General features: G+C 34.1%; 1 protein-coding gene across 2 annotated transcripts; it reads left to right on the top strand.

Moving 5' to 3' along the window:
- The first annotated feature begins 410 nt into the window (after positions 1 to 410).
- Positions 411 to 25,960, top strand: LOC105839881 (serine proteinase stubble). 2 transcript variants are annotated; one of them, XM_036292347.1, is made up of 10 exons: positions 411 to 4,021; positions 12,157 to 12,641; positions 15,509 to 15,553; positions 17,192 to 17,443; positions 20,146 to 20,234; positions 20,320 to 20,405; positions 22,911 to 23,048; positions 23,172 to 23,308; positions 25,026 to 25,183; positions 25,297 to 25,960. In XM_036292347.1, exons 2-10 carry the CDS (start codon positions 12,164 to 12,166, stop codon positions 25,453 to 25,455), a joined length of 1,542 nt encoding a protein of 513 aa, XP_036148240.1. In that variant the 5' UTR covers positions 411 to 4,021; positions 12,157 to 12,163; the 3' UTR covers positions 25,456 to 25,960. The 2 variants fall into 2 exon arrangements, with proteins under 2 accessions (XP_036148240.1, XP_028050459.1); XM_028194658.2 differs by lacking the exons at positions 411 to 4,021; positions 17,192 to 17,443 and having other exon boundaries at positions 11,741 to 12,641.
- The last annotated feature ends 91 nt before the right edge of the window (positions 25,961 to 26,051 follow it).

Here is a 26,051-nt window from a genome sequence, read left to right as displayed (position 1 = left end):
GTTTTTTATATCAATTTTTCTTTCTAATAGTTGCAACTTCACTGGTGTTAACGAGCATCATTAATTATATCTATTTATTTACGTTATGTTAAAGCAGGTGCGTGAAAAGCATCGTATATTGGAACACATTTAACATTAAAAATTAATTAAATGCTAAAATGCTACAGTGAAAAAGAACGAAGTGGCTTTAAAATTTCTAATTACGAGCAGTAGGAATTTATCGCTTCGTTGGAACTCGATCTCGCACATTTAACGGTTCGTTTTGTCACTCTCACTGTTGTACGTAAACTTTGAGCTCGTTGTGGTTCAATTCTTCACGCAAAGTTCATGTAACCAGACACAAGTCGATGTCTTCTTAGTTGGAGGTGTCAAAAAAGAGAAAGGAGTCAATAGCGCGCCGCATATGACGTATGTGGCATCGCTTACTTTCGTTTTCAGTTAGAATATAATTTGCATAAATTTTCGACGTTTACACACATAAATTATACAAGATATTGTTTGTGTTTTTCACTTTTCTTTAACAGAATGTTTTTCTCAATATTGCGTTATTGCATCTTTCGCGACACTTTATAACCGGATGTCGCCATGTCTTTCATTTAGAAGAATTTCCTAAGATTCCAAAGTTACCTTATAGGTAAGATGAATCAACTGATGAATCATTGCGCACACGTTTTTATTATAAAATACCACTTTCACTTAACTCTTTTGAAAAAACGTCAACTACCGCGTTCTTCTCTTATGTCCTTGCAGTCGCAATATTACCGAAACGGATCCGCGAGTGCCATAAGTTACATGATCAGCGCGCAGGAATGTTATGGCAATTGATGGAGGCCGATCTCAGAAACGATCTCAGAACGGTTCGCCGATCGCGATAATGAAACTTGCGTGTGAGTATCGCGAAGTAATCGTAATTCGTCTGCGCGCGAATCCAAGCATGAAAGTAGTGCATTAGAGTTTTGCGTCGAAAAGTAATCTCATTACAATTGTCCCATCGTCTCTCTTCGACTTGTCACCGACTTTCACCGACGCGACGTTTAAATAATAATTCACGGCACAACGATTTCCTGATGTCCGTTGTAGATTCGAAGAGGAACGGGAATGTCCCGGCTAAAACGGCGTCTTCCTTTTTCTTAATGGACCGAATTGTTAGTCTTGACGAGTTAAGGACTTGCCGAAAAGAATCGTAATTTTACGAACAATTTAATTTGTGATTTAAGGTGATTAGATTAATTAATTTTTGACAATTTTTTTAACAAACTGAATAAATGTGCAAATATTAAGAAAGAAAGATTTTTTTCACGATAAAAACTTGTATAAATAGCTGAAGTATTCTTCAGTTCTTTTTCAAAGCTAATGTTTTGTAATAATATTTTAGGTCTCGATAATTTGATCATAGCGATTTTTAACTAGAAACTTTCTGGAGGCTTGCTGTTACAAGATAAATCTCTACAAAATAAATTAAATAAAAATTTATAAAATAGTAATTATTATTACTAAAGAACTCAATTTTTGACTTGAGTTTTTTAAATAATATCTGCCATTTTGTTATTTTTTATTTATAGCAATCAGATTCTTTTTCGTCCCCTTAAATTTATTCAAACATCACTAATATATTATTAAATCGCTTAATTACACTACTAACTTGAATAAATGCAGCAAATGTATTACATATTAAAAATGTACACACAACAAGAACAAAATATTTTTGTAAAAATTATAGAGTTCAAGTGTTTCTAAAATAAAATTTATTTTTTAAACACTTGATTGCAATTTATTGTCTCAAATTATTTTTTTTTTAATTTACAACTATCTAGCAAGTGTGAAGAAATATATTGCGCGAATTAGAGATGTACGTAAAATTCTTCTGCTGAGAGAGAGAGAGAGAGAGAGAGAGAGAGAGAGAAATACAAATCTGGAAATAATTTTGTTAAATTATTTAAAAAATTATATTAAATGTTTAAGTTAATTGCTAGATTGTCAAAACTTCTGCAGCAATATTGTCATACTTGAAGTTCTTACAAAATTATTTCGGTGGTCCAACATAAGATTATTTTTTAAATAGTATCTATATATAGCTAAACTTTTAAATGCTCTAGTAAAATTGTTTCTTCTTTATAACTTTAGTTCTTAGAGCAATTACATCAAACTGATTAATTTTAATTAAGAGGTTTTAATTTTATTTTACGTACAAGACATATTTGATCACTATTTGATGAATTTTTCAGTTTGTAGATATTTAATAAAGATAAAAATTTTTTTATTAGCGTAATAATTTCTACATAATTTGTGGCGTACTTTCAGCCATGCTTTTTGAAATATAAACTCTCACCTAAATTAATAAAACAGAAATGTCAGGTGTCTGTAACTTTCTAGATTCTAGCACGTCAGAAATTAGGCACCTGCACCTCATCTTGTGGAAGTCATTAACGAACAAAGGAACAATGCGGCGAGAGATTAGGTAGACCATGGATCATGGGTTTTAGTGACACTCAGATGTCGTTCACCTTTCGCATGTTCCAAAAGATGTCCTCTTAATCGCGCTTTTTCACGGTTATTAAGTAATATTATCTATTTATTTCCAATATACACACATATATATTTTTTTTTTCATGTATACTGAGAAAAATATGTGATATTTGTAATGTGCTATAATTGCGTAGTAAAATAATTATAGTCAGAAATATCATTTTTTTATAATAGTAACTACTACAATAATATTAAGTATAACCATATACTTATGGTGAACCAATTATGAAGAAATTGTACTATACATAAATATACGCCAGTATTATTACAGTTATCTATTACATCAGTCGTAAAAGTATATAAAATTTACAACATCTGAAGAAAAGTTAAAGTCACTCCAAACTACACATCCTTCCTGGAAATTTCTAGTTATATTGTCGGAAGATATTACGAAAGATCAACGAAACTAATGGGGAATAAAAAAAAACACAAAGAAAGAATAGGGGAAGAGAAGAGTCATTCTGGACCATTGAAGGACAATCTTCTCCGCGTACGCCAGCTGGTATTTTTTTTTCTTCCTCCTTTTTTATTAGGATGCCGAGGATTGGTGGCGGCGCCGCGCCGATGGCTGTCGCATAGTGGGGAGACACTGCGAGAGAGTTTTACGTACCGAAATGAAACTACTCGACGGAGAAAGTGAGAGCAGACATAGCGGTGCCGGCGCACGCCGACGACGAGGCAGGCGAGCAAGCGAGCAGGCGTTCCTCGGGGCCCCTCGACGTGAGAGGATAGACATGGTGCGAGCCCTCCACACGGCGTGGAGCTTCGCCACCGTGCGGTAACCGATACGCTCCATCAGTTCTTCCACGAAGTGTTGAATTTTCCATTAAAAAAAAAAAAAAAGAAATTCTTTCTTTTTTAATCGAGAGATCAAAGATTGGCAAATTTTCGGTGGAAGATCGTCGGTTATCGGGAGCAAGTGTAAGTGAAGAAAGGATGAGAAAGGCAACTCGTTCGCAGCGTCGGTAACTTGAAGACAAAGAAGAGAGGAATCTCGAAGCTTGATCGACATCTCTGCAGAAAGGTCGAAACAACACTTCCAAGAACTAGCGCGACCTCGTTTAGTCACCGGGTTGACAGGACCTTATCGTATCGCGAGATAACGCGTGAACGCGCGACGAGGACCTTCAGCAGCTTCTTGCAGCAGTCTCGACGGCACAACCGCAGGTACAAAATCCGTCTCCGGTCGGTCCTCGCTGCTCCGGATATGTAAATCGCGTGTGCGCGGCCGTTCCGTGGGATTGTGGGACAATCGACGACGAGGAACATCTCGCGGTGAAATAAAGAAAACCAACCACCACCCTCGTCGCGACGGTACCCTCAATTGTGTTATGGTGCTGAGGACTACCTCGGTCGTACGAGGCAGACGAAGAGGTCGCAAAAGAGAGGGCGAGGACGGGAATAACGGCAACCTGGCGGAAACCCCCTGAGAAATCGCTCGCATTGCTTCGATCGGCCGAGGAGAAATCCGGGGAAGGTCACGTCTGTTGAATCGGTGAGTGCAGTCTCACGCCGATTTGTCTCCCCCTTCTCGTAGACCGCGCGTCGGTCTATTTTATTCCTCGCGTTTTCTATTTTCTAATCTTGAAACTCCGATATATATATATATATATATAGAAAGAAAGAATATCGCGAGAGATCTGGGAACAGTTCGCACAAAATAAGGCACGAGCGGGGGACTAATGAACATTGTTGGTGTGAATATTATGAAACGCCTTCTTAAAATCGCAGCCGCGGGGAGAAATTATCTTATTTAGCAGGGAGAAAGCAATTCGAAAGAGAAAAGACCGCTGTGCGCTTCTTTCTGTAACAAGGTGCAATTTGAGGTTTATAATTTGAGGTCGTCACACGTGGTATTTTCATTATCACACGGGGAAACAATATCTTTAAGGCAGGTGTGTTTTTCTAAAAGCACACAGTGCCAGCAGCGCGTCGACAGATCTATCTCACGATCGGGAACGTCACGCGCACACACCTTTTTCTTCCTCTCCGTCCTCTCCCTTTTTCTCCCAACGATGCAAATTGGCAAAGCGTTGGATCAGCTCAGCTTCGAAAATGAAAACTTTCTCCCGTGGCGCGTTTCCTCGCGCGCTTGATTGTACGGACGATAAATCGCCTACACGGGCAACGCGTCCCGGAGCAGATCAAATTTATTCGATTTACAACCGTCGGATTCGGCGCCGAATCGGTGGAAGGCACGTAGAACGGAATGCCCGTTTGCTCCGTTTCGTTTCGTTTCGTTTCGTTAGACTTAATGTGATTAAATGGCAGTTACTATAAAAGCGGGGAGAAAGCAAGATCGGCTTCGTGCCGGAGAGCACCTATCTTTCCAAAGAGAGGCTATCAGCGGTTTCTTATGTATAAAAAGTGTGTTAAGCGAAAATCGCAAGTCGGTGCGGTGCGTGCGGTGATTTTGACGCATGGAGGCGATCGGTGCCAGATTCTCAACCTGGATTTCAGCATAATACGACATTAAGTTTAATAATCGCGTTACATTTTATACGATTTCTAGGCTTAATAGTACAGGACAGGACGGAATAATGGAAGTTCGTTAAGGAAAAGAGGGTTTGCTTCAATTGAATATCAAATTTTAGATAATTCGCAGTTATATTAAAATTGTGGTTTTAAAAGAGCACTTTCTTACGATAATTGATTTTGCGTGACTGGATTGTCTACTGGTAAATCTCCCGCGCGGAGATTTCACCACGCGTTTACTCCAGCCTTTACCGAGGAATTGTATTAATTAACACAATTTATACAGAAACCGCTTTGCCCCAGTACGACACGAAAATGGCGGTCGACAGAAAACAGTAAACGGTCGAGGTCAGCGTTACGCATTTCCGTCAATTCCCCGCGAAAGGAAAGTCCATCAACAAGTTAGAAGTTTCGGAAGAAGGAAGACACGGGTGATTTCGCAAGAGGCGCGTGATCGCGCCGAGTTAAAGCACGAATTTCGCGTCACGTGGCGCCTCGGAGGCGGATTTTTAAGCTGCCGTCGTAGGCAGTGAAAGTACTTCCGTTCTTTCTCAAAACGAAACGCTCGCGACGAGTCACATTGAGGATGCACGCTTCGGTACCGTCGTACCATCACAGCGTTGCCCAAACACTTCTCATGGTTTACGTAACGGAATTCGATAGAGGCCTGAAGAGAGAAGCGCGGACTTCCAAGAGTCCTTGTACGCAGCAGGCAGGCTTTTAAACTCACGTGTCATTTAAATCGCCGTGTGAACAAGTGCACAGTTGCAGTTCCGCGAACGACCAATCAAGAAAACGTTCCCGATTAACTTTTCCTTTGATCTCTTCGTTTTGCGGAACGCAATTTTTACATAATTGCCTGAAATCGCTGAAACGCATTCGTCTCGCGTTCATGATCTCCGAGGCTGAAAATGGCTTAGAAACGGCGGAGCGGCCGGTGAGAAAAAAAGATTTGTTACACAATGGAAAGTGTTCGTCACGAAAGATATCGGTGAATTAGACCGCGAAAATGCTCACTCTTTTCAAGGCCGGCGAATAAGATCGGCGGCTGCGACGTTAAGATTTCTTTCGGAGAAGAAACCGGTTTCTATCCTCCGAAAGGAAACGCGGATGCGTTTTCGAAACGCATTAAGGCACAAAGGCGAATTTCGAATATTATTTTTATATCGGGGCCCCGTCTGTGTTTTTACTGTGCGGCTCGCCGACAGGCTCGTCTTGCCCAAGTGGAGAAAAGACGAGGGAGAACAAAAGCTGTCACATACGCCATATCCGGTGCGATTACGGCAACGAAGGAGCGATCGGAAGATAAGCAAGTCCCTCCGCTGTACGTGAACTTGAACGGGCTTGGTCTACATATACAAGATAAAAGTCAGCGACATCGAGAGTTGGCTGTTATCTCTCTTTTCTGTCTATTTCAGCCCATGCGTGTTAACTTTAATCTCGGTTTAACTTACTTTTTATCTTGTTCTAAGAACTAGAAAAGAGTAAATTGAGCCGAGATCAAAGTTAAGTTATATCGAAAGAAATACATAGAAGAAATAATTTCGCTGAATTTACTAAAAATTTGGCTAGATTCAAATCTGAAAGTGATTTTATTAAACTATTTATGTAGGACGCTCAAGAACCCGTAAAGTAATGCCGCAAAAAGTTTTTATATTCTAGCAGTTAACTTGAGAATTTTTTCAAAGTCTAACAAAATTATTTTTAGACTTTCTTTAGTTAAATTTTCGGATTTTTTAAGCAAAACTATTTATTCCGTGTAGAAAAAGATAAACCAAGCAAAAAAGTTTTTTATGTAAAAACTGCATACTGTATAATTATATACAAAATAAGCTCTTATTCCTTAGGAAAATTTATTTTAAATGAAGTTAAAGTTTTCAAAATTACTTTACAAATCTAAAAGTTTACTAAAGAAATTTTTAGGTAATTTAACGTATTTAAAAGGTTAATCTAAAGTAATTTAAGTTTTTTTCTAAGGGATATGATTATACTATGTAGTATCTTTTTGTAAAATTTTTGTTTGGCATAAAAAAGTAATAGTTATGTTAAAAAAACAAAAACTAATTAAAACAATAACTTTTGCATTGCTTCTTTTACAAAAAGTTAATGAGTCTTAGATGCGCACAGTGTAAAACGGACACCACCAATCAAATTCTATAAGTTCATTCTAACTCTAACTCAGCAATCTGATTGGTGGTGTTTATTTTACACTGTGCGCATCTGGAATGCTTCCTAAAAAATAAAAAAAATTGTCTATATGCAATTATATATATTTTTTAATAAATATGATTGTGCATGGACATCTTTTTCATTTCTCTATACTTAATTTTTGTAAAAAAATATTGTGAAAACTATCTTTTGAATTAGTTTTTGTCTTTTCATTATAAGTATTTTTTTATACTAAACAGAAATTTTACAAAAGAACAAAGCTAATATAAACTTTTAATTACATATATTTAATATATGTTTTTATATAAAAAAAAATTTACCGAGAAAGTAAGTTAAACCGAGATTAAGGTTAATCTCGATTAGCAGAAGTGTATATTAACAGTTAAATAACAGAGTTAGAGCGACAAGTGGAATAAGAAATGGAATTAATCCTAGAAACTTACTTAAGTAAATTCCAACGCAATGAACATCATTATATATTATTTCATACCATTATAAGGAATCTCGGCAACGTGATCTTCATACAGATACGTGTAATGATAGAGTACTTACTAAAGTATACAATGAAGGCCATCTTGAAATATAATACTTACCGATATACATTAGATCCAGAATAATTCTCCTTTATGCGTTACATTATACGGAAAATTAATCCCGCGGCGGTAATAGATACAACTGTAGTATCGCTTAATAACGCGCGCACGATGCAATAGCGCGTTAATTTCCAGCGCGATATCATTTAGTTTTTATTATATAATTCCGGACGTGCTCGCGCGCACGCATTATCGTCTTGAGGCTCGCCGGCGCGTGCAGAGCTTTTCCCCCCGTGATGCTTGGCCGACTCCATTGTTATAGTGCCAGCCATTAGGATGTACATACGCGATGCGCCGAAGGAAAATCATAACCTATCCTAGCGCAGCGGAACGCGCACGAGAGAACGATTAACCTTCGATTTGGGCGAAAGTAATGCCGAGCTCCCGCGCACAACGCCGCGCCGCCGCGGGAGAAAGTGATGGGCCTTCACGTTCTTGATGTTGATTCACATACGGAATTCGATATGCCGCATCGCGCGCGCGCGCGCGCGCGCGAGCTGCACGTGGACCGTGAGAGAGGAAAAGAGATATTATACGATCGGAGATCCGATCTGCGTGGATCCGCTTGCGTGTGTGTGTGCTTTCACCGACAGCTGAAAACAGTTGCGTGCTACAACCGGTAAAGAACTAATTAATGTAGAATTTATTGATTTTATTGCCAATTGACAAAATTGCCGTCTTTCCAATGATAAAGTAACAATATTGTAATAATATAAAGAAGATAAGAAGAAAAACAACAGGTCGGTATAGTAAAAAAAAAATTTTAGTATCATTTCCTACGTTTGCATAAATATTAGCAAATATAAAATAATTTCCTTATAAGCTTAGAAATATAACATTTCTTTAAGACCCAGTTGCACTAAACACGTTCTAGCTTAAAGCACGGTTTTTCTAGTTTTCAAACTTAGAAAAAATAAAAAGTTAATTAAAACAAGTTTGAAGTTTAAGCCACGTTGGTGCAGCCGAGGAGAAATGACGCTAAAATGAATATACTTACTCAATTATAAACACTTTTTTCTTCTGTGTTCTAATTATTCTTAAAATATTAATATCTGGAAAAGAAGTATGTTGCATATAATACATCGGTATACGCAGAATCGCGTGAGCGGGCTCGATTACGGCTCGATTTCACAATTTAATGCGCACATAACTATCTTTTACGTCCATTGAGATACGCTTGAGGGAGTTGCAAAGTTAAAAAAAAAAAAATCACAGCGTTTCGCTGTTCGTTATTCGCGAAGGAAAGGAAAACAAAAACGTCCGGAATTGCGGTCGAAAATTATAAAGATCGGGGGTAGAAGGGATTGCCGCGCCGCGCTACAGCAATCGAACACTTTCACAGTGAAAATCGCCGTGCGCGACGGATTCGCGTGGCATTTTACGGCTGGACATGTTCGCAGGGGGGCGAAGGGGATAAATAAGAAGGGGGGGGGGGGCGAGAGGGGAACAAAAGGCGGCAGGCCTTTGGAGAACGACGCGAGCAGCGGTTCGTAATTTCCGACGTTCGGGGGCAGCGGGTGGCACTGCGTGAACGTGAACTTCACACTGTCGTGCACGCAAGGAGTGTACTTTCACTTCTGGTGGATCCATGTGACGTAGAGCCAATGACCTACTAACACATCGAACCGTTCATCATCCACTGCCGCGGTTAGCGGTGGCCCGGCAAGGCCGTCCACCGAGATTATTTAATGAACAATTATATCCTGCTCTTTTATTTTCCTTTCGGTATTTCTGACGCTTCGAAACTCGCCATTTCTCCCTAGGCCAAACGTGAAGTGACGATTAATTAATACCAGTCGTATAGAAACCTGCCTTTCGAAAGTATTTAATGGGAAAGAATCTATGCGTTATATTTCTTCTGCTTACGATAAGAATCTACTAATTATTTGAAGCGCTTATGTTCATATTATATTAACTTTGAAGCCTGAAAATGGTTTAAATGTCAAAATTTGATTTTTTATTTTAAAGCGTACGTTTCGTAAATTAATAATGTTTTAAAATAGAAAACCGAATTTTGGCAGTTAGATTGATTTTACAATTTAAGTGTCTTATTTAACTAATACAAAATTAATTTTTTTTTTTAATTGACATGTTACAATTACATAAGCGGTTGAAAACATAGATATACAAATTTCTTTTTATAGCCGCGGTATATGAGGAAGTCTCATTAAAGCTTCACTAGTGCATCGTTTTCTCTCGCTAATGCCGTTCGTGGGCGATAATCTCATTCGACAAAAGACGTTGCTGATTTGAGCATGTTTGATGAATCCTTCCCGCCACCTATAAATGCCATGATCTTTTGGTTCCGGGTGAACCTCTTTACTTTCACTCGTTACGAGGGAGCGTGACGCAAACTGGATTTCGTCCCGTCCTGTCGAGAAGAATTCACGGGCCACGCGGAAGTTATTTTCCACTTTGCTTCGTTTGCCTCCGAGCGTTGCCTCATACAAGGTCTCCAACGTACACTGCCATGCGATAATTCACTGGTCATAGATATCATAATCTATTTTTTAAATGTATTTAATGCTGTTCTAAGGTCATCAACCACTTACAAAGCCACATTGGTATCTTGAAACATTATTTAATCTGAAAACAAGAATCAACTATGAATATCGGCCATAGTATTCGGGCTGTTAGTATGATTCAGAAAATTAATGCACGACAGTGTACCTATAGCTGTGAATTGTGAATAAAAATCTAAATTTAAAACAAAAGATACCTAATTTCTCTTTTAAAATGATGTAGGCACTTTGTCATAAGGAATTGTAGATCACAATTTTAATAAGTTTAATTAAAAAAGTATCGTTAAATAAATTCTTTATAGATACTTTAAAAATAAACTATTCCTGGTGAAAGATTTTCTTATTCGTAATTCTTTGTATAATCTTTTAGAATCTAGACGATAAACCATGTTTTTTTTAAGTTTAGCAATTTTTTGATCCTGAATACTCACATGTACGTATACACATCAAATTTAAATAAAATATCTTAAAGAGTTTTCTAGATTATGAAAATTTTTATATTTTATTAAAGTTTGATGTCCTAAAATGTAAAAAGTAGTTTAGGACATGTATGTATTTATAAAATCATTTCTTCTTAAAATAAACCAAGTAATATCCTTTTAAACTTCTTTTTGTATTTACTTAAAAATCGTCCTGTACATAGATTAGATTTTAAAAACATTGTAAGATTTCACACATTCCATAATTTTTTAGGAAACTTTATAAGATTTAAAGAAATTTAAGATTTTTTAGAAATTTCTTCATAACTTTAAAATATAAAAAATTCTTAAAAATATTATGAGAATTTTCACCAGAGATATTATCTACCTATGCATCATTTTTATCGTTTCATGAACGAGAGCAATGCTCATGAACGGTTCAGTGCCAAAAGAAAGTTCTTCAATTCACCGCGAAACCGCTACCGATAATTGTGGGTACGAGTAGCGTGGCATTCCTCGACGTCGGCGTCGGACCAGAATCTCCGACGATTCCACCTGGCTGCGAGTCCGAACGATGCACATTTCCTTTCGCTAGGAATCAGGCGTTCTAATATGATGATTAACGACTCGTGAAACTCAAGGAGAAAATCAGTTTGAATTTAGTAATAACAGATTATCTAGAATCCAAGAGTATTATGGTACATGAAAGATCGCTTAGATGCGTTCCATCTTACATGCATAGTTAGAAATATATTTTACAAAAATCTTACATTAAAAAAAATTATGCCAGATGCATAACGAATATTTAAAAATATACGTTATTATATATAAATAGACGTGAAATTAATTTAATTATACACAAACTCAAATCTTGAAAAATAATAATTTTAAGATATTATATGTTTAATTAATAATATTTTATTCTATTTTAAAATATATACGATTTATAAAATTAAAATATGAAACAAAAACTTTTGGCACGCCTGGATTGCATATTTTAAAAAAATACAAAATATAAATGTACAAAATATATTTTGTTATAAAACTGTACTATACAAAAAGAATACTTGTTGTACAATGACTTCTATATATATATATTTTTTTTTTATAAATAATAAATTATGCTACACAGAAAAAGAATGCGACTAAAGTATTTCGAAATTTAACTAGATACAGATCTAAAAAAAATCTTTGTTAGACCATCAAAATATTGTATTTAATGTATAGGATACTCAAGTTGGTCACTAAAATATCAAACTTTATTGCAGCACTTATTATTATGCTTAAACATTCTCCATAATTTAGATGTTCCAACAAAACTATTTTCAGATCTGTATTTATAGCTAAATTTTTAGACTACTTGGGTAAGACCGTTTTCTACGTATATTATGTTTTAAATTTTTTATAGTTTAATAAACACTTGATCTTGAGCCCCGATTTCTAATCATTCAGTGAAACGATGGGTACATCGAGGCCGCGTCATTGGCTTCTCGCTGCAGTCGTCCTGAGTCTCTCCTCGAGCTTGATGGCGAGCGAAACACAGTGGCTCACGAGCTCAGATTCCTCGGCTATCGACGTGCGAAAAGCTGAGGCCAATCGTACCGGGGTGGTGGCGATCCGCCGGCGAAGATACGTGCGATTTCCGACGGGGTCTGCTACTTACGTCTTCGAGACCGGTTCGACGCCGCATGGCAGGAATTTCGGGCCGCATCTGACCGCGCGTCTCGTTCCGCAGACTCAATTCCCTGGTTCTTGGAGGCAGCACAAGTCCCTCTGGAGAAGTCCTGCAATCGCCGATTACAACAGACCGGTGATGTCCCATCGGACGCCGCGACTGATATTCCGCGACAACGACTTCCTGCCGCCGATCGGAGGCGGCGCGGCATCCTTCTTCCAGCAGTCCAATCAATTGCCAGATTTCGAGGACGACATCAGAGGTAAGACCTTCTCTTTTCGAGCTAGAGTGATACGTTAAAACTTTAGTCTTCATTTCCAGTTAAAATCTATATTTTTATAATTCAATAATAAAAATGTTTTTACTCGTTGGAAAGAACCAAAGAAATAAAAATTACTATAAAAATTAAAAAAGTAATGAAACCAAATGTTTCGACAAAATAAAGAAAATAATTTGTGAAAAATCAGAAAATTTCAGAATTCTTTAGGTACACAAAAGAAAATAGAATATTAACTTAAAAATTAAAATGATTAATAATAACCGCTTAATTACTAAAAGTGTTGATTTTTATCAATACTTTTTATTACTTTATCTGAAATCTTTAAAACACATTTTTTACTAACAAATAAGAAATCCGTTTACTGTAATGTCTATAATTTATTGGACTGTAAACTGTAAAATGCACATAACTTCTAGTATTTAAATAATTCAGGGTCGCGCTCGTTAAATACTCGTTCTTGATGGTTTAAATACAATCGTATCATAAATATCAGAAGTTATAGGTTAGATACCTATAATATTTGAACATATTACAACGTTTCACCCAGGCAGTTGTGTTTATCACTGCTCGTTATTCTTTGAATGCATAATAAATACTTTTCCCTTTTACTTTCTTTCTTTTCTTCACGCGCTCGCGTAATCCAGTCACTTCTGTAAATTGGTTTGCTGTGCAAACAGCGCTTCATCGGCGAGGTGCTTAGAGAAGCGTGCAAATGCAAATGGTGCATTATATGAGACTTTCGAAACATTTCAATTGTAAACGAACCGACGCTTATCTCCGCGATCGAATGCCGTAAACATAAGGTGTGTAATACTGGTGCAACTATATCTGTAGTAATTACTAATTTATCATTATAAATAATACATATAAAAATGTAGGACAGCGTTTAGTTTTAAACAGCTATAAGATTTAATTCTAATTAAATCTATAGATTTAAATCATATTAATACTTTTCTATTATAATTCTTTTTATTTTCTATTATATTAAATATAATCAATATCTTCTATTATAATTATAATTTTTTAATATTTAATTAATTCAATTTAGAAAGTTTTACGAATTTTTTATTACAATTGATCCGTTTATTCTTTTCGCGGGAAATAAAGAACTTTTCTTTTTTTGTTTTTCTATTGGCTTGTTTAAAATAAATAAGTGTTTAGAAAAATACTTTCTAATTTTTTTCTCAACTTATGAATGTTTTAAACATTCTATGACCATTCTAAATTATTCGTGATTATTTCTCTACAGTTCTATCGGACAATCGTATAGTCACAACCTGTTTAAATATAATCAATAATGATTATGTAAGAGTTACTATCAGCTGTTGCACAGAATGTTACTTTTATATTAAGTTTTAAGAAAATAAAATTAATTAAAATTTTTAAGAGCTTAAAATATCGTTTACAAATAATTGTCTTTCAAGGTTTCGAGTCTTCACGAATGATTTATTCAGACAAGGATGAACGAGTCGAAAGCGAACTCACTCTCGCCTGCGATCGCTGCTCACAATCAGTGTCAATAACATTTGTTGAAATTTTAAAAGCGTATTTTACGTCAATCTTTTTATTCAAATGGAAAGATGTAAATGAAAATTATAAGACTTTTTATTTTGAATAATAGAATTAAATCTGGTTATTAAAAAACAGAAAAGTAGTGAAAAAATATATATTCTGCAAAACTGTGTTTAACAATATACTGTTAAGAAAACGATGGAAATCATTATCAATTTGGGAATTACTTCCTCATTCTCTTTACAATCCCGATTTATCTCTTAGTATAATTACTTTGTTTTCGAAACCCTTAACTTCAATAAAATTCTTCATCAAAAAGGTATAAAGGTATAAAGAAACATTCAAAAATGTTTCGAGAAAAATGTTTCAAACTTCTGAAAATAGTAAAAAAAACGATGGGTGTAGGGAAAGATTGTTAAAATTGCACAGGTTATTAATCGTATCACCTTATTTAAAAATTCAACCGCCATACTTAAATAGTTTCTAAATTATTTAAAAACTATATGATACTGCCATGATATTTTATTACATTAGATACGTTATAGGTGCATAATAGGAATTTTGTTATTTATATTTATATATTATAATTATTGGTTTATACATTATAATTAAATTACACTAAAGATAAAATAAATAGCAAAAGTTTTGATAATATTTGTAACGATACTAATACCTGCTTAGAATAAATTAATAGGCTTAAAGTTAGAATAAATTAATAAGCTCAAAGTTTGCTCCTGTTTGTAGGTAAACAAGGTTAAAAGTGTCTCCTAAATCATATCACAATGTTATTTAGATCGTGATGTAAATGACTGTTTTTTTACAGGGAAATAATCAAAAAGAAATACAAAAATCCATTGTATTTCCAAAAGAGTATAGAGATTGTTAAATAAGATATGAATAAAGTAGGAAGAAAATATGATATTAAAAAGAACATTTTTGCGACATTATTAGAATAATGTTTAATGTAAAATAGAAAAAATTTGTATAAAGTCTATGAATAAGAGAATCAATACGTTTTTAGTAATCAATGGTGCGATTTAGGAAATCGTAATTTCTAAATTACATCATTTGCAGACTTATCAAAATTTTTTATTATAAAAAATGTAGTTTCAAAAATTATAAAAAGATTATATAAGAATCGAAAAATATAATATAATAAGTAATAATTTTACAAATATTTTTATAATTTTTGAACAATAAACATACGTCGATGAAAAGTAGTGTGATTTCGGCAATTTTTTAAAAATATTTCTAAATGTATTTATAAAGTAACTCTCGTTAATATTTGAACAACTGCGCGATGACTGCGCTTTTCTAGCATCTCGTCTTTATTTCAGATCTCCGGAAACAGACGCCGGATGATTATCCTAGATTGGAAACAGGTACGTGCAACTTACTCCTGTGGAATCACCAAATTCAACTAGTTGGGCGTAATATTACTTTAGGAAATTTCCAAGTTCGCGACTTTTGCTTAATTATCGACTTATTTGATCGCGGATGACTTTACCCTCTCGCGTAGCCTCATAAAAATCGGACGGTTAATCGTGCAACGTCCCACTTCTTAATGGCGCGCGAAACTTATTTCCATTACAGTCGATGACTTCTGTCGTAGTCCAAGACACGGAAATCATTGCGACATCGTCGACGTCGCGCTTTGCCGCCGGATGGTTGATCGCTGAACTGGTACGGAGTCCTTTAACAATTGCTCAAATGCTTCTCTGTAGAAAGTCTGCTGGAGAAACGGTTAATGTTATTATGCCGATATATTTCCTATCATTCGCACTTATTGAACAGTTGTGTCCTGATAGATTTCCGCAGGATCGATTTTATCTTGGAATAATCATCTGGAAGGGATTTTTACAACATAGCAGCAAAAAAATCAAGGCTTGGTCACAGTAATAGTCTGTAATCTACTGATCGAGAATCTGTACCTATCTTTTTATTTCTTTTTAATGTTTTTAGAGAATACTGAATAAATTTGTAAAGATAATAATCTGAAATACTAATAAAATGCAAAACGTAATACTAATAAATTGTAACATTATAAATCAATAATATGTCAATATATAATTGATAATAGTAATTTTTAATTAGAGTATAAAAATTATCTTAAATAATTATTTAACCAATGAAAAGTTAGGTGACTATTCTCGGAATAATCCTTTGGTATTCAATACTTTGTTTCCGATCAAATTTAAGTTAAGATTTGTATGATAATTATTTCACGTGATTTTACCTACAAATTATAAATAATATACATATATGATTATCATTAAATTACATATAAATTATTTACAAAAAGATGTGATAATTCTGTTAAAATAAAAGTACATGCATAGCCCTAAAATTTTCAAACTTGTATTCTTTAAATAATGTAAATGTAATTAAAAATATGATTTTCAGTTAGAGAAAAGTTCAAAGTAGATAAAATAATTACAATAGAATGTTCTTTTGTTTTGTTATATTATCGTACTATTGTTACATTATCGTATCCGACCGTAACCAATCTTAGATTTTAACTTGCGGCTCTTTAGACTTGGAGTAATCGGTGAGTAAGTCAGTGGCGACCTTCTGTTCTCTTCGATTATTGTGATTGATGTTGAATAAAAAAATTCGGGAAGATTTACATTCTGTAAATTACAAAGTCAATTAAGCTTTTGGCATTAAGGCTTCAATTTTTGGTATTAACGGTCGTGTAATTCAAATTATATTTATAACAGTCGCGATTATGTCTAGTTGATTGCTATTGTATTAATAATCTTCCAGTTTTTAATAATATCCGATTGTGAGAGCAGTCGCGTTCCATCGGAATCATTCCTATTTTAGCTAATATGGTCACTGTAGATTGAGATTAAATTAGCAACCGCAATAACGCCTTTCTACGAATCGGTTCGGGCATTTTCCTCTTCGAGTGGAACGGAAATGTGGCCGCGCCGCGCATAGATAGCTTGACAGGCGCTAAGGACGATTACGTACCTTGACAGTCTCGCGGAAGACAAGAGTTTCCATATTTTCTGCAGAGATGCGCCAAGAAAAAAGACCCCTGTGGAAAGGCGACGATACATTGTGCGCGGACGGACGGAGCTGCGAATTTTTTCTAATGTGCTGGATGACTGCTGGCCTATTGGACGGCAGCTGCGGCGGCATTATGTACGCGTGTTGTCAGCGGAAAGACCCTAAAGCTCTCACTGATTATAACCTGATCGAGTCGCCTAGAGATCAATCTCGGCCGCTTCCGCTGGATTTGTACACGGAGACCGCCAGCGACGACCGTAAGTCCTTCCTTCATGCATGCCATCCGTACTCTAGCACCGCACTTGGAAGCATGAGATTTACCCTTCCCCGATGGAAAATAATTCTCATAACTCAATAACATTAAACAAATTTTTTCTATATTTTCTGACGAGTCTGAAAAAAAAAATATTTGAAATTTCTCCACACTTTATAAGTCTTCTTCGATAATTTTAAGTGAAAGATTTAAGAAACATTTCTTAAAGTATTTCAGACAATTTGAATATAAAATTATTTGAGAAAAGACTTTCTTAGAACTTTTTTGAAAAATAGTTTACTTTTTATAAAAAAAAAAACTTGAGGAATTTTCTGAAAAAATTATAAAATTATAGAAGCTCTGAAAGAAGTATTACAAAGTATTCTAAGAAAAATGTTTATCATGGTCTTTATCCTTTCTTTTTCTTCTCTTGTTTTTTTCTCTCCTTCAGTTTCCTATCGATTGTTCTGCCCTTCAACTATTTCACAACTCGACACATTCGCGTGTATTCCAAGCATGCCCTCCACTTCATACACTTTTTTTGTCTCGATAAATTGCACAGTTCCTTGCTGAATGCTTCCATTTATCATCTCAAAGCCTTTCTTCCTTTTAATATCACGGTTTTTTTTTCTTTTTCAACACATCTTATGTTCCATTGGCCTTCCACATCTTTTTTGCATGTACGTGATGTACACTCCAAGCATGTTAAATAAAATATCGCATTAATTTCTACCTTCCCGTGCATGTTTGTCCGAAGATGATTTTTTATCGGTATTGTAATGTTTTTTTCCACACAATTATCCGCCTGAATTCCCGTAAATGCCTGTTACAATGGTTATGAACGGCCATCTCCTTGATCTCGGTCCCTTTACATTTTTCGCCGCGAGAGAAAAACGGTCTTGTTGTTAAAATCAAGCGTCCACTCTTGAATCATGAAATACAACGCCTTGCTAGATTAACGAATGAAATGCTACGATAGAAATCGTAGGTCAATTCTTACAAAGGGATAACATGAGCTCTTAGTAGAAAGCGCAGCAAACGAATGGACGTAGATATCATAACATCTGTCGTCGTTCGCGGATTAATCATATAAATGCGGTGAAACGCGTTTTTTTCTTACCTCGGCTCATAAAACTTTGGCGACTTACGCTCCGTCTTTTCTCTAATCTAGGCGATAAAATGCTTCGCTGCATTCGCTGCGACAGCCGTTTCTTTGCAAGAAATCACTTTATACGAAACGAGGTACTAATAAGCGCATGAATTTATTTGCGACTAATTGAAGGACATTTTTGTAATATCCTTTGCAGTTTTAAATAATTTAACGAATCTAAAAGAGACCTTTCAGTTCTCTTGTAATTCACACCGTAATATATGTCATGGAATGTACTTACATTAATAAAATTAACAGTTTTGACATTTTTTTTCTTTAAACATTATAATTCAAGAAGTAATGGGTATCGCATGTTTACATGTATAATTTTTATCAAGAAACATTATATTGAACTGTTGATGTAATTATTATGTGTTAGCCTTAGCTAAGAATATTTAGCATCTATATTTTTTTTATTTATCTGGAATTATTTTTTCTGTATTATTATTATTCTTACAATTAGTTATCAATACGCTGTTCCGTAACTGTTCCGATAGTATAATCGGGAAGTAGATAATTTTACATTAAAAAATAATAAGTTGAACATTATTTTTTAATATAATGCATTATTTTCGAAATAATCAAATTGAAAAATTGCTATACAAAAAAATTTATGCATTCTGACAATTTTTTAATTTGATTATCTCGAAAATGATACATTATATGAATAAAAAAAAAATTATTTTTTTTTATTTTTGTTACAAAACACCTTGTATCACTATATAAATTTAAAAAAATTTTGAAATAGGATAATTATCCATTAATAAGAAGTGCAAATAAGAATATTTTAAATAAGTAAAAAATATAGGTACCTAATATTTTTGATCAAAGCTGTATATCAATCTACACTTGTTCCTTTATCGAGATTTTTTTAGCAATAATTTTAATTTAAAGACTGATGCCCATACAAATAATTATGAATAATGTCTTTCTTTTATCTATCGCGGACGATATCCGAAAAAATAATATGATGCTGGGAGAGTTATTCGATTATCGAAAATATTTCGTTACGCGCAATGCAGGTCAGAATCCAACATCGAAATCGGACAGAAGAAGCTATTAAAAAATCATCGTATTACTCCAAGTCCAATTTCGGCAAGATAGAAACGGGATATTTTTGTCACTGTTAATTACCATATACTTTCGACAGTTTGCGGGATTCGAGGTCTGAAAACGTCGATTGCCATAGAATTACGTTTGAGCGTCCTTGTGCGTTATTGTAGTCACAAGCTACGGCACAATTAGGATTGCCAGACATTTTCTGCGCACAGTCTGGATTTCAGGATTCCCATTGTTTTACTCGTCACAAAAACGTAATAGCTATTCGCTTAACCACTTCATTTATATAAGTTATTATTTTAATTATTGTCTACACAAGAGTTCTGCCGTGTTCCTCCGGAATTAATTTTCTTGACACCTGCGTTCTATTTCAGAAAGGAAAAATTTGGCAACTCTAGCACAATTCGTCACGCCAAATAATTAGACTCGACAGCCACGCTATAATTATAACGACGACACTTTAATTGCACGCGAATCCAGGCAATTGCGTTTTGCAGGTTGCGGCATACCGGTCGTCTCGAAACAAATCGCGCAAAGGAGGATCGTCGGCGGCGACGACGCCGGTTTTGGCAGTTTCCCGTGGCAGGTTAGACACGATGATTATACGAGACATCTCGGTTCTCTTGGTTTTCGAACCTGTCAAAATCTTCTTTCATTTCTTATTTTGACAGGCTTACATACGAATCGGGTCCAGCAGATGCGGCGGCACTTTGGTCAATCGGTTTCACGTTGTCACCGCTGGACATTGCGTTGCAAAGTGAGTAAGGAATAAGCTGTTTACATATTTTTGCTTTACAGGTGCACAATTAAATTTTCATTACAATAATTAAGAAGGTATGACTGATACAAATTTTAACAAAAAATTACAGATATTGAGATTGTAACAATTATTGAAATTTTAGCATGTAATTGGATTCTAAAATCACTACTGATTTTAACTGCGCACAATTATTATACAATAAATAAATGAAATGTTTTTAATAATTGTTTAAAAAATTTTACTGTTTACATTGACCAATTTTTTTAATACAATGCCAATATTGGTCATAAAATAAATAAATGCAAATGTACTAATATTATGCATCATTTACTATATAATATTGGATTAATATTGAAATTTGCATTGGCCAAGATTTCTAAATATAATTTGAATATTGAATATAGAAAAAATGCTACTGTACTACTAATGTTATATAATGCCAATGATTACTCTGGTAAAAAATTTTTTATATATGATGAATTTGAATTATATAAAAAACTATATAAAAAGTATATATAATTATGTATAATTTTTTGTATAATTATATATAATTTTATATAAATTTATTATATACACACGTACACACTAACCTAAATTATATACGTACACGATTTTATAAGATCTTATTTCACACAATCATATAAGACCTCATATATAGTTTATACATAAGTTTATATAAATATAGATATTGATTCACACATAGTTTGATATACAGGATGTCCCAAAACATGTGGATCAACGCTCGTAAAGAGGTCGGAGGGATCGAGATGAACATAAAAGTCCAATATTGTCTTGGGTTAGGTCTTGGGTTAGGTCCACCAATAATCGAGGTATTAATTCTTCAAATTATGCGAATGACAGCGTGCCGAGGGAAGAGCTCAATCCGCTCGAGCCATAATACGGAAGAAAAATCTATCGTGAATGTATGATAAGCTTTCATTAATTTACCGTTCAAAATTACGATAGAAATTAATTAGATTATTTGCAGATTTTATACGTCAATATCTCGATTATTAGTGGACCTAACCCAAGACAATATTGGACTTTTATGTTCATCTTGATCCCTTCTACCTTTTTACAAGCGTTGACCCACATGTTTTGGGACATAGTTGTACATAGATCCTGTACATAGTTGTATACAAAAGGATTCAAAAACATTTTATTTTAACATACATATATTTACATTTCAAAAAATTATTAAAAATTGTTGTACTTTTTGTACTTTTTGTACACATTTTGAAAATATTCAAATTGCAATAGCCATCATAAACATTTTTTTGCCTTTAATATTTTTGTTATTATATATAGTATTTCTATAAAATGTTCTATATTTCTGTAAAAACATAAAGCATTATATTCTGAATTATTGATACATGTAGTGACTATTTTGCAAATAACTTTGACACGTTTTCCCGATTTAAACTTAATTTTTTATATATTACTATTATTTGATATAATTTTATCTATTTTTAACTTTATTGACTTTTTCGCTTTAAAAACTATGAGAAATAACATATTTTTTACTTTTTTCCAAATAGAACAAAAGCAAATTTTTTAATTAGTTATTTCACATATCATTTTGTAAAAATTAATAAAAAAACAGTAAATTTATGTTTAATTACAAATATATAATTTAACTGTACATACATGTTTCATTTTTTTTACAACATACATCTATTGAATTCACCTATAATAAGTATATATTTATAAACATCAAGTGTTCATGGATCATCGCAAAGTGTCAGTTCTTATATAATTTTCGGACTTAAACAACGTTGACGGTGCATCCCAAATGGATGCACGACTGCTTTTCTGTTACAGAAGTTTAAGCAATGCTATAATAGGTATAATTATTATGGTTTGGATGACCATGTTCACGGAGCTATCATGCACATAAATACTAAGCGATTAAGCAAAATTTTTTATTAGGATGTGACATAATAAGGAGAATTGGGCGAATGCTGTTGCTTAATATTGGTTCAATACTGTTAAACCATGTTAGAATTAGGAGACAAGAAGAGAAAGCAATGACTCACACGAGAAGAGACATCTGGCAGGACTGGCGCGATATTTTAGCGGATACACACATATACATATACACAGAAGCAGACCGACGGTTATACCACACAGAACGGTCAAAAACGTCCACACATTGTTCTCTCTAGCAACAAAGTTTATTATTATATACAATCCAATCCTCGTATCTAATAGTCATTTTGTTCCATATAACAAACCAATATCAGCTAAATAAGAAAAAGTCTCCACCTTACAATGCTGGACCAATGTTGGGAATTAATCCACATCCAAAATATAATGTTAAATTTATTTTCCAATATTGCGCCAATGTATATTGCTTTAAATATTATTCTATATAATTCTTTAGTAGTTTGAGGCATTTTGATTTTTTAAATCATATCTCCTTAAGTTTAAATTGTTTTAAACTTATTTAACATACAAAACTTTATATTAATTAGATTATTTAATTCATTTTTCAACTATTAGAGCGTCGGCGCGACAAGTCCAAGTCACCCTCGGCGATTATGTGGTGAATTCCGCTACTGAATCTCTACCAGCTTACACATTTGGGGTTCGGGAGATTAGGGTGCATCCTTACTTCAAATTCACGCCGCAGGCAGATAGGTGCGTTTACGTGTATTACTAATTTACCCCAAACGTTAATATCACGAATGTATAGTTGCAAGTGCCAAATAGAGTAAACTCTATCGATTTCTCACATCTTTTATATTCATTCTTGTTTATCAGGTTTGATGTGGCTGTGCTTCGATTGGATCGACCGGTTCATTACATGCCCCATATAGCACCCATATGCTTACCAGAGAAAAACGAAGATTTCTTAGGGCAATATGGCTGGGCTGCGGGATGGGGTGCTTTACAAGCAGGTAGTGCTTGTAAAAAAAATTGTATCTTATATTTATTTAATAATATAAATTTAAACTTGCTTCTTTTACAAAAATTTAATACTGGCAGTAAGTAATTATTATACTTATTTTGAATATTAGAAGCTGTTGTTAGAGGAGAAGACTGGAATTATTAGAGTTTTCAAAAGAAATATTTTTTGAAAAAACTAGATGAAAGATTTTTTAACGCATCTATATCCTTAGATATTAGAACAATAATTAATCTTGAATACATTATCGTACATAACAATTATTTAATTTTAAGTAAAGCTGTAAAAACGTGACAGTTGATCGATACTGATTATCACATGTGGAATTTTTGCAGTAATAATGGTAATTTGGAATATATTAAATTTTTAAGCAATTTGTTAAATAAATAAATTATATAATTTTACTGTTCTAACAATTTTTTAAATAACATTAGAGTTTTATTTTTATTCATATTTTTCTGTTTTTTCATCATAGCTTCTAAAAATAAAAAACAGATATTTATATAAAATACTATTTTCATAAACATAATTTCTAAGTAACTTCACGACGTATCAATCTAAAGAAACTAAAATTGATTATTATTAATCCCGGCTTAGGTCAATTTACCTACATGGCCATTTTTAGTGTTAAACAAAATATTATATTCACAAACTTTGTTACAATAATGATTAACTAACTGCAGCAAACATCAAATTGTGATTAATGATATCAAAAATTAATAAGAAAACAAAAAAGGAAGACAGGAAGAATAATATATACGATACTTTGCCGCAAGATATTTTACAAATAAATTAATATTGTATTAGTAATCTACAGTCTGAAGAAGAGATTGCCTTGCCAAATACAAATTGAGTTATAAGCTTTTGATAGCCTCATATAATCCTCTACTTTTAATACTCAAAAATAAGTAATTAACTGGTCATTTTAATAGTATCAGTATTAAGTTTGTGTAAGAATTTTTATTTTTCACCTTATAAATACTGTGCGATACGATATAAATACTGTTCCTCTAAATTCGCATTACTATTAACCTCTATCCAACCACCTGGTTAAAAAAAAAAAAGTATTTTTTATAAAAAAGTTTTTAAAATTTTTCTTTATGTTATTTTATTCTTAATTTCTTATTAAACTTTTATTTTAAACATTTTTCTCTTTTAGTTTAAAAGTTATAAAGACTAAAAAGTGTAAGTTTTTTTAGCTTTAAAGACGTATATACATTATGTTTTTAAAGTGATAGGGCGCGAAAGGCATAACTTCATGTATTGAATAATTGAATCATTCTATACATATCATTAGAAGTGCATTAAAATTGAAAAATTTGCGATGTTTCCTTATCAACGGTCGCATGATGGCGGTAGCTACGGTTGGCTCGCTCGTTTTGATACTATTAGAATAATTAGAAGATATATTGGCACAACGCACCGTTTCCTGCCCGACAGATAAATGGTCGGGCAGAGGCTGATCGATGATGGTCAGCGACGATGTGGGTTTCGAGGAACACCATTGCAATACTGAATTAAAATTTTTTAGATTCAGTTATCGGATCGTGATTTCTGCAATATTAATATAATAAGCAGTAAACTATACGCACACATTTATATTCGAAAAAAAGATGTAGGAGAAAATATTTTATTTTTGACTCTAATAAAAATAATTAAATTTATCCTTATCAGCTGTTTATCTTATTATTACAAATTACTTAATTTAGGTTCTAGATTGAGACCGAAGACGCTACAGGCGGTAGATGTGCCCGTGATCGATAATCGCCTCTGCGAGCGGTGGCATCGGTCCAATGGCATCAACGTCGTAATTTACGACGAGATGATGTGCGCCGGTTACCGCGGCGGCGGTAAGGATTCGTGTCAGGTAAGCGGTTTCGTCATCGTAGGTGCGTACTGTTTGAACGATGAATCGTCGCTTTGTCTCCTCCTGTCCCCTCTTCACCGATTTCTCAAGCGTACGAGCGATTTAATTTTCAGGGTGACAGCGGAGGTCCGTTGATGTTGGAGAAAACTGGTCGATGGTACCTCATCGGTATCGTCTCGGCAGGTTACTCCTGCGCGCAGCCGGGTCAACCGGGAATCTACCATCGCGTGGCCAAGACCGTCGACTGGATTACTTACGTTATAAACTCGTAGCGCGTCCTCGCAACCGTGGGAAAATTATTCTCTGGCGAATCCTGAGAATCCCCCGAGCCGCGAACTTTGCATGACACAAAGTTCGGACGTTCATCGCGTCGAGAATAATTTCTGGAATCTAGTTCAGATCCGAGAAATCATTGTGACACAGGAACACAGTGACGAATATGTTTAACAAGACAATCGATTTAAAGTGAGAGAGAGAGAGAGAGGACCGTGTTTAATTAAAATTAAAGCCATTTTACTTTATGAGAATGTAAAGTTAGAGCAAAATTCATACATCACAGAAGTTATTGTAATAAGTAATTTCGTGTTTCCGTCAATATTGTTTCAAAAAGCTTGACATTTTCCTTTAAGTGTAATACGGTGTTGTATAATTATCTCTATTGACACAAACGGGTGGCGTAAGTGCGTTGTAATTATAATGATGTGAATGTATTGTAAATTAAGCGTGTATGATATACGTGTGAATTTGCGCTTAATAAATACTTTGTTTTTGATTTTACTACTTGATTAATTGTTTTATCCAACCTTTATCATAGCACGTTACTTAATTACGTTATTTTTTTTTCCATGGGTATCAACATATATTTTCT

Source organism: Monomorium pharaonis, chromosome 9, assembly GCF_013373865.1.
Source record: "Monomorium pharaonis isolate MP-MQ-018 chromosome 9, ASM1337386v2, whole genome shotgun sequence".
Classification (NCBI taxonomy): domain Eukaryota; kingdom Metazoa; phylum Arthropoda; class Insecta; order Hymenoptera; family Formicidae; genus Monomorium; species Monomorium pharaonis.
The sequence above is the reverse complement of the archived record's forward strand: the minus strand, read 5'-3'. Positions and strand labels throughout refer to the sequence as shown.